This window comes from Triturus cristatus, chromosome 4_1 (assembly GCF_964204655.1).
Source record: "Triturus cristatus chromosome 4_1, aTriCri1.1, whole genome shotgun sequence".
In the NCBI taxonomy this organism is placed as follows: Eukaryota; Metazoa; Chordata; class Amphibia; order Caudata; family Salamandridae; genus Triturus; species Triturus cristatus.
The window spans coordinates 182,822,712-182,832,264 of NC_140585.1; the positions used below are offsets into that span (position 1 = coordinate 182,822,712).

Below are 9,553 nucleotides of genomic sequence, written 5' to 3' on the forward strand. Positions count from 1 at the left end.
GCTTGACCCCTTTTTTTGTTTTGTCTTTTCTCTTCCCCTCCACGCTTCCCCGGTGGTACGAAACGCAGAAGAGGAGGACGGATAAACCCCTAGAAGACCACCCCCGAGCTGGAGGAACAAACTGCTCTTGTGTCATTTTCACCTTTTGTTTGGATGTTTATGAGACGCTTTGACCACGTTCCCTTATATCACGCTAATAAAGCCACAACAAACCTTATTATCACGTTTTTGGGCACTCCTTTGTCCCTGTGACCACCGCCAACCCCACAAAAGTGGTGTCAGAAGTGGGATTTTTGCATACAGGTGTCGAATCATGACACAGCCCGTGCCCCTCGAAAGCATGATCAACCAGTTGGCAGAAGGACAACGACATCTGCAGCTGGTATTGGAACAACAGGTCCAGACCGCTAAACAAGATAGGGAGACCCTACAAGCAGCTTTGAGAGACCAAGCAACCCTACTTACCTCAAACCAACAGGTACAAGACACCGCCATACTGCGGCTCACAGATGCTATTGTGAGCACCAGAGTACACCCTCATGTCCCTGGGTCCGTTCTCCAAAAGTTTCAGGAAGGAGAAGACCCCGATTACTTCTTTACAAACTTCGAACGGGTCGCCTCCACGGCTGCCTGGCCACACGAACGATGGAGCCAGTATATAGCCCCTCTCTTGTCGGGAGAACTGCAGGCAGCCTATCAGGCCGCCAACCCTGCCGGTACCACACCCTACGAAGAGGTAAAAAGAGCTATTTTGGAGAGGCTGGGATGCGACCAGGAATACTATCGTAATAGATTTAGAAAAGAAAAATGGTCCTCCGGGGAGAACCCACGGACCCTGTATTACCGGATCAAGGATCTGGGACACCGGTGGCTGACCCCCCAGACATCCACCGTCGAAGAAGTTACAGACAAAATAGTGTTAGAACAATATCTGGAGGCTTTGCCTATTACCACTCGGTCTTGGGTAAAACAACACCCTAACTTGTCCTCTGTGACCGCGGTGGAGTTGGCGTGCACATTTCAAAGATCACCTGAGTTTAGGGCGGGTATCCCACGGACCCCTTTTTTATCCCCAAGGAACGCACCTAGACCGGAACCCAAAGCCCAGGCCAGTCCCCGTACCCTTCACAAACCCTATCAGCCCATCCCTAGCCCTGCTGGACAAGGACCACAATGTTATCACTGCGGGAGTGGGGTCATATCGCCCGACAATGCCCTCACCGGACCACAACTGCTGAGCCTATGGACGTAGGGTACTCCAGAGGAAGGATAATGGTGACCCAGGGGGGACCCATACAATACAAAAAAGACATCCTCTTGAACGGGAAAAAACAGAAAGCCCTCCTGGACACTGGTTGCCATGTGACCGTTGTAGATCGAGCCCTGATTTCTCAAGCCCAAATGAGAGAGAAGGAACAGGTTCACGTTACTTGTGTACACGGGGATACCAAGACATATCCTATGGCAGAAGTCCTTATGGACGTATCGAATGACCCTCAAGTGCGAAAAGTGGGGGTCATACCCTCCCTACCCGAAGCGGTAATCATAGGCACCGACTACCCCCGCTTCGAACTCTACCTAGACAAGACAAAGAGAAATGACACGACCTGGTTGCAGGAAGCCCCTTTTCACAACAGCGACTTAGACGGGACTATAGGAAAGGACCGAAAGAGTAAAAATAAAAAAAGAGAAGAAAAAAAACACTATTCACAGATCTGTTAACATGCCTTCCCTTTTTCCCACACAGGCCCCACCGAACCAGTACCAACTAGTTTCCGGTCAGCCCAGCGAGACGACAACACTCTCCTGCATGCTTGGGAGCAAGTACAAGAGCCAGAGTCCGATCAGGTAGGACCGTATTTAAAAAAAAAAAAGGGGTTGTTGTATAGAGCGGTAAAAGGGAACACCCACACCAAAACACAGTTGTTGGTACCTCTTCCTTATCGAAAACACGTGCTACACCTGGCCCATAACCAAACAGGGGGTGGCCATTATGGGAAAGAGAATACACTACAATATCTCCTGGAGAGGTTCTATTGGCCGGGAGTGTATAAAGACGTAGCAAGACACTGTGCTGCCTGTGTCAGGTGTCAATATACGAACCCCGAAGGCGTAAAACGGGCCCCCTTGTGTCCCCTGCCTATAATAGATATGCCCTTCAAGAGAGTCGGCATGGACTTGGTGGGTCCGCTTCCGCCCTCGGCAAAAGGGCATAAATACATACTAGTCATCGTAGACTATGCGAGCAGATATCCGGAGGCCTTCCCTTTGTCTACCATAAACAGCGCTACCATAGCCAAGGCCATGATATCCCTGTTTTCAAGAGTAGGATTTCCGTCCGAAGTCCTTACGGACCAAGGAACCCCTTTTATGTCACGTGTTATGACACAAGTCTGTAAGACCCTGGGTATCCGGCAGCTTCGTACCTCAGTATATCATCCCCAAACCGATGCCCTTGTGGAGCGCTATAATAAAACCATCAAGCACATGCTACGCAAGGTCATCTCTGATACGGGGAGGGATTGGGACCAGAAGCTGCCTCTTATACTCTTTGCCATAAGAACACACGAGCAAAAGTCAACAGGCTACTCCACCTTTGAGATCCTGTTTGGGAGAAAACCACGTACCTTACTAGACATGGCAGTGGAACAGTGGGAGAGCGAGGACGAGGAGGCACAGCCCCTAACCAAATACGCAACCGAGTTAAAATCAACAATCACCAGAATATTGGGTCTGGTACATGAACATATGGAAAATGTCCAAAACGCCCAAAAAATGTATTATGAGAAGAACAGTTTATTAAGAGAATTCGAACCTGGCGAGAAGGTACTCTTTCTGCTCCCGTCCTCGGCATCCAAATTATTAACACACTGGCAAGGTCCCTATCTCATCGAAAAGAGAGTGACTCCCGTTACCTATAGCGTTATTTTACCGAACCATCCCGGGGGTAAACAAATTTATCATGTAAACTTGTTAAAAAATATGGATTGACCCTGTAGAATCTATGGAAACAGGAGGGCAGATTCTCTCAATAAGTACGGAAAAGCCCTTAGAAATCACCACCCTGAATCTTCCGACAGACCCACCCGAGATACCACCCATAGGAAACATTTTATCCCCAGAGCAACAATCCCAACTACAAACGTTGTTGGAGCACTTTCCCAGCCTCTTTTCCTCAGTACCAGGACTGACCTCGATGGTCTAGCACGACATCATACCCTTAACCCCTACCATCATAAAACAGAGACCATACCGAATTCCTGCTGCACGCAGGAAAGCCGTAGAGAGGGAAGTCATAGCTATGATGCAGTCAGGCATCATAGAACCATCCACAAGCAACTGGTGTTCTCCAATCGTGTTAGTACCAAAACCGGATGGAAGTCTCCGATTTTGCATTGACTTCCATCAGGTGAATGGCATCACGAAGCTCGATTCCTATCCGATGCCACGGGTTGATGAACTAATTGAACGATTGGGGAATGCCAGGTATATGTCAACCTTAGCCCTCACCAAAGGTTATTGGCAAATACCCCTGGCACCACAAGCTAGGGAGAAAACTGCCTTTGCCACTCCTTCCGGCCTTTACCAGTTTAAAGTACTTCCTTTCGGCCTTCATGGGGCCCCAGCCACTTTTCAGCGGTTGATGGATCGGTTATTAAAACCCCATACAAAATACGCTGGTGCCTATTTAGACGACATTGTCGTATTTAGCTGCAGCTGGAAAGAACATCTCCAACATCTGACTACTGTATTCTTAGCCATCCAAACCGCTGGCCTGAAAATAAACCCAAAGAAATCCCTATTGGTTACAGACTCCATACAGTACCTTGGGTACACGATTAAAGAAGGTCTTATCAAACCGCAAATTAATAAGGTCGAGGCTATCAGGACCCTCCCTACCCCCAAAAAAAAAATTGACATTCGCTCCTTCCTGGCTTTTATCGTGTATTATAGGCGATTCATCCCTAATTTCTCAACTCTTGCCAGCCCCCTAACCAATCTCTTGACTAAGGCCTATACGTCCCGAATAATAACCTGGAGTACCATCCACGAAAATAGTTTCCAGGAGCTGAAACACGCCATCTGCACAGCACCGGTGTTACACTGCCCCGACTTCAAAAGACCGTTCCTCTTACAAACTGACGCCTCCGGGCTAGGTCTGGGTGCTGTGTTATGCCAACCCGACTCTTAGGGTGATCTCAAGCCTCTTTTATATATCAGTAGGAAACTCTTTCCCAGAGAAATGGCATATTCAACTATCGAGAAAGAATGTCTGGCCATCAAGTGGGTGGTCGAAGCTCTGCAATATTACCTGCTGTGGCGTCCGTTCACTGTCCTTACTGACCATGCCCCCTCACCTGGCTTGTGAAGCATAACAACACTAACCCGCGTATCCTTCGATGGTTTGTGGCTTTACAACCCTTTTCCTTTCAGACCCTGCATATCCCGGGACACTGGCAAATCTGTGCTGACTATTTGCCCAGACACCCCTCCACTGAATGGCCCCACTGTCCATTCCTAAGGGGGAAGGTGTGTGAGGGGGAAGATCCGAATGAGGACGACGGGGCATACCGGAAGTGGATAGAGCGGACTGTGCCGACTCTATCCTCATCGGAAGCAGGCGGCGGTCTAGCGTCTGAACAGACCATGAAGGAGGGGCTGTGGACGTATGCGGAAGTGAGGTGCCTAAATGGGACGCTGGGAGAACAGGGAGAGAGAGACATTAGCGGAGAGGAAGAGCGGGAGACGAACAGCGAGCAGAAGAAGGACAAAGAACGAGAGAACAGTGGAGCGGGACGGACCGAAGACTCAGAGCGGCGGCGGAGGAAGGAGGAGGAAGAACAGGAGGCGAAAGAACCAGCCGATCCGGAGACAGAGAAAGCACGACATACCACGTACATACCCGGTGGGCAGGAGGAGGGAGAAAATGCCCCGGGTCCTCATACCACGGCCCAGGAGAGGGGTCGTGGTCTCAGGCGAGTGACACTAAACACGGTCTTTGTGTCTCTGTTGACAGTATCTTCGACTGTACCGGCAAAGCTCTGCATCGCAGCTCTGCGTTCATCTGAACTGAAGCATCATCACTGATGCGTGGATCAGACCTGGCATGCCGCCACCGCCACTCTGTAGAACAACATCGACGCAGCGCTTTAGCCACGCATCTTTGATGTTGCCGCAGCCTGGATCAAGGTACTTTTGTGCAGGAGGCTTCACTGGATTCCTGTATCCAGCTCATTCTCCAACTTTTGACGTTGTCCCTGTCAGGGCCGACCAGATATATAAAGTAAGTGCTTATTGCTTCTAAGCACTAGTTTATTCCTTAGAAATTCATTTCTCAAGTTCTATGTATTGGATTTTTGTTATTTTGGTCTTTTTCATAAAATAAAGTTCTGTTTTTCTAACCTAGTATGAAATCTTTTTGTCTGGTGTTTTCACAGTTTTACTGTTTGAAGTATTGTATACTTTGTCTATAAGTTAAGCCTGACTACCCTGTGCCAAGCTAACAGAGTGTGAGCATAGGTTAATTTAAGGTTTGCCTGCCTCTTACCCTGACTAGGTTTGTGGTTGCTGCCTGACTTGGTTTCATACCCTAGTCACCCACATTTCCAACAGAAGTTGAGTAATCCTTTACTCTTTGGGATACACAGGCATACTCACCTTCTGCTGCCAAAGCTAAGAAATATATCTCATTGCCAGGATATCTGATCTATTCTTTCATGATTATGCTGAAAGTGCTGCAGAGAGATGTAAAGATTTTCTAAACCCATGACCAGCCCTCCGGTTTCTTGGTGCTCGATTTGAACATTTTAAACTTGTGTATTAAAAGTGACATATAAAAAAAAACAACATATTAAGTTCCCACATGTCTGAAAGATTTGCATGAGGACTGCAAAGTTGTACCCATGGTAGTTTCAAGATGTAATAAACATTGATGTATACCGGTTCCTCAATATACATGTTTCTCCTCAATGGTGTTTTATCCAAATTTGAACCTTACTTATGTCATTGTAATGTTGCTTTATCATTATTGGGTGTTCTATGAAAAATATACTACAATATGTTATCTTTTTAATTAACTTGTTTCTATGTTTTACAGTTAATATCTTCCCATGTGTACTTGTTCTTGTCCCTGTGGCCTCAACTCCCCCATCTTTTTGACATATCTTTAGCTGTATTTTTCATTCTCCTTGTGTTTATATCATATTGTTTTCTTTTTTTCATTTCCAAGCTGTTTATTTTTCGTCTTCTTTACTTTTCCTCCTCTCTTTGATTCCTCCTTCCCTTCTGATTCTGTTCCTTGTTCAATCCTTCCATTCTTATCCTCCTTATTTTCATTTCTATATTTTCATTTTAGACAGGGTTCTAATTGCAATGTCTGGGTTATTCTCTTCTCACTAAAGATTGCGTCTTGGAATGTCAAGGAATTGGTTTCTCCATTAACGAGACAACATGTTTAGACTCATTTATCCAAACTCATTGTAGATATTCCACTTTCAAAGGAATCACTTCTTAGAGAATTTGAATCTCGGAAATTAAAAAGAGGGTGGGTTGGTGATGTTTTGTTTTCTCTGGGAAATAGTAAAAAGAACTGTATTGTAACCTTAGGTCGCACATCCCATAAAATTGTGTTTGATTTCAAATGAATCAGATAATGAGGAAAGATGGCTACTTACCACATTTTTAATTGAGAAAGTTTCTATTTTCAACATTTTCGGTCCAACTGCTGGAAATTGTCACTTTTGGTGTAATATTGCCCAAAAGCTTACACATTGCTCAGAAGATAATTACATTATTGCAGGAGATTGTATCATTATTTGACTCATTGATAGATAGCAATTCTACTTCCACTTTTATACCAAACAAATCAAAAAATGATCTGTTCATGCCCTTAATCAAAGAGCGTTAATTTATGCTTATACACTACAAGTATTCACCTATTTTTCCTCAGTTCATCACATGCAATTGAGAATAGATCACATTTTAATTTCTCATGACTTGTCTCAAAATGTACGTTATGCAAAAGTATCAATTTTAATATCTGATTATGCACACATCTGCATACAATTAGACTCTCTTCCTAAAATTACAACATTAAGAATAATAGAGATGTAATAACTATTATTATTGGAAACATCTTTTACTTCAAATTTTCATCCTATTTTCCTGGATATTTCCAACTTAATTGCACAGATGAAACCTATTTTCACATTATCTGGTATGGTTTCAAAGCCTTAGCCCGAGAATTTATTGTTAGCTTTGTTTCTAGGAAGAGGAAATCATCCTTTGCTAAAACTAAATAAATCATTGCAGCAATTTGGTAAATAGAACCCCCATAATATCTAAATCAAAAGATTGTTTACAAGACCTAATCAACAACAATCCTAAATTTAATAAATTGTCACCTGAAAATGGATCTGCAAATCTCCTTAAATCTAGCAACAAATATATCAGTGGTAAAAACAAATCTGGAAAATTATCAGCAAACTAGATGAAAATTAAAATGAAAATTAAAAAAAAAAGATTATATCATAGACGATCATCAGGTTTCATGATATAATGATTACGATATTTTAAACAATGTTGTTAATTTTTACAAGACAATATACACAACAAGGAATGCTCCTTTAGATCCAGAAATTGCAAATAATTTTTTAACTATGTAGAAATCTTTTAATACACATGTATGTCTTATAAAATTAGAATCAGGCATCACACTGACAGAGCTTTATAATGCATTAAATTCACTTAAAAAAGATAATGCACCAGTCCCAGATGGTTTTACAGCTGAATTCTTTATCTACTTATCCAAATTGCTACTCACTAAAGTTTATTCTCTCATGGATTCCCATAGATTATTTTTCACACACATCTGGATTATTTTTCAGATGCTCTTATATGTCTCACCCCAAAGGAAGGTAAAGACATCCAATATTTCAAAAACTACCAACGTTTATTTCTTATTTTCTTATCAGACTTCTTTTATTATAAACCACACATGATTTCCTTATAACATTTTAAATATATTACACTTACACCCTTTCCTCTCCCTTTTGCAATAATTCCTCCTTGTAATACTATTGTAAACTTAAACTGTAGCTGCATTATTTTACTGTATCTTGTTAGTTTGTAATAACCATGCTTTGAAATGCAAAAAGAGAAGCTGTTCAAAATCTGTCATGTAACCACATATATCATAAAAAAAACTCACAAAGCTTTAACAGAAAGGATTGTTTGTAGTTTATGGAGTAAAACGCAGAAACATTCATAACGACTCATACACAGACAAACTCATTTAACACAAACATGCGTATAATCCAAAATAGATTCTTTAAATGTGCTAGATTTTCTTGCCTTACATAATGTGATCACTGCATTTTATATCGATCGGTGGAGTGTCCATAAAAAGCACATGCAACAATCAACTGGGCACAATCTAGCAATCCTTCTTCATTAACATTTTAAATTGTATTGATTTAAATATTTGTGTCATGTTTGAGAAGTGTGTGTTCCAACTGCCCCCTGTGATTTAAAAGCCACAATCCACGTACATTTCAAAAGACTAACTCACTGAAAAACCTCAATGATGGACATACTGATGCATTTCATGAAGATACTCCAATATTTCAATCTAAATTTATGAGACAGGTATTTACTTTGGGATATCATTTATGATGAAACAACATTACTGTAGCATACCTTCAGCGTGACAGAGAGCAGAGAGAAAATTAAAAAAATGCTAATTTGTGAATAAAAGAAAATAGAAGTAATATTTAGCAAAAATAAATATGAAGATTTCACTAACAGCCTGATACTTATATAATTTTTGCTAGTAACACTGATTTATTACTAACTCAGGTTTAACAGCATTTTGGCAATTAGTCACACATACTCATGAGGAGAATGGTTTACTGATCAGCCCCTTAATGAGAGTAACTTATTATAGGCTCAAACATTTAACATTGCCTTTAAGAGGCACTCAATTATTGTTATAATAATTTATAATAACCTACATACCTAGTTAAAAAATCATGAAATAAACAAAAGTGATAACACATAGTAATTAATGTATGTAAAATAGATTAAAATTAAAACCAATCTTTAAAATTATGTTATAGCAGATAATTACATAATAGTACATAATAAAGTATGTTGGACCAAAGAAACAAAAGGTACACCAATTAGAGTGAGATAAGAATGTTTGAATAATGGTATTCCACCGTATTAAACTAGGGGTATGCCTCAGTATTTGTTGGTCTTAGTAGGTCACTGTGAAGGGGTCTTGGTAGAGTAGTGAAATATAAACAACATAGTTACATATTTATAGTTTAACAGAAAGGGGATTCCATCAAACTGTTCTGGATAACCTGTACTCCCTTGACTAAAATGCACTTTTTTCTTAGCAGACGGGACAGCTATCACATTTTTGATGGTTGCCCTGTCTGTCAAAATCTAAATAACATCCAAACTCTTTTTGTTTAGGTAGTCTATAGACTGCTTTCAGGAAATGAAAATCAATTATTTTAGACATGGAACAACACAAGCTTGGTATGTC

General features: G+C 41.7%; 1 protein-coding gene across 1 annotated transcript; it reads left to right on the forward strand.

Annotated features, from left to right (window-relative positions):
- The first annotated feature begins 313 nt into the window (after positions 1 to 313).
- On the forward strand, positions 314 to 1,252 carry LOC146853889 (uncharacterized). The gene has a single exon (XM_085650958.1). The coding sequence runs from the start codon at positions 314 to 316 to the stop codon at positions 1,250 to 1,252; it is 939 nt and encodes a 312-aa protein (XP_085507084.1).
- The last annotated feature ends 8,301 nt before the right edge of the window (positions 1,253 to 9,553 follow it).

Coding starts and splice junctions, on each gene's coding strand:
- LOC146853889 (XM_085650958.1), top strand. CDS start 314: ATGACACAGCCCGTGCCCCTCGAAAGCATGATCAACCAGTTGGCAGAA.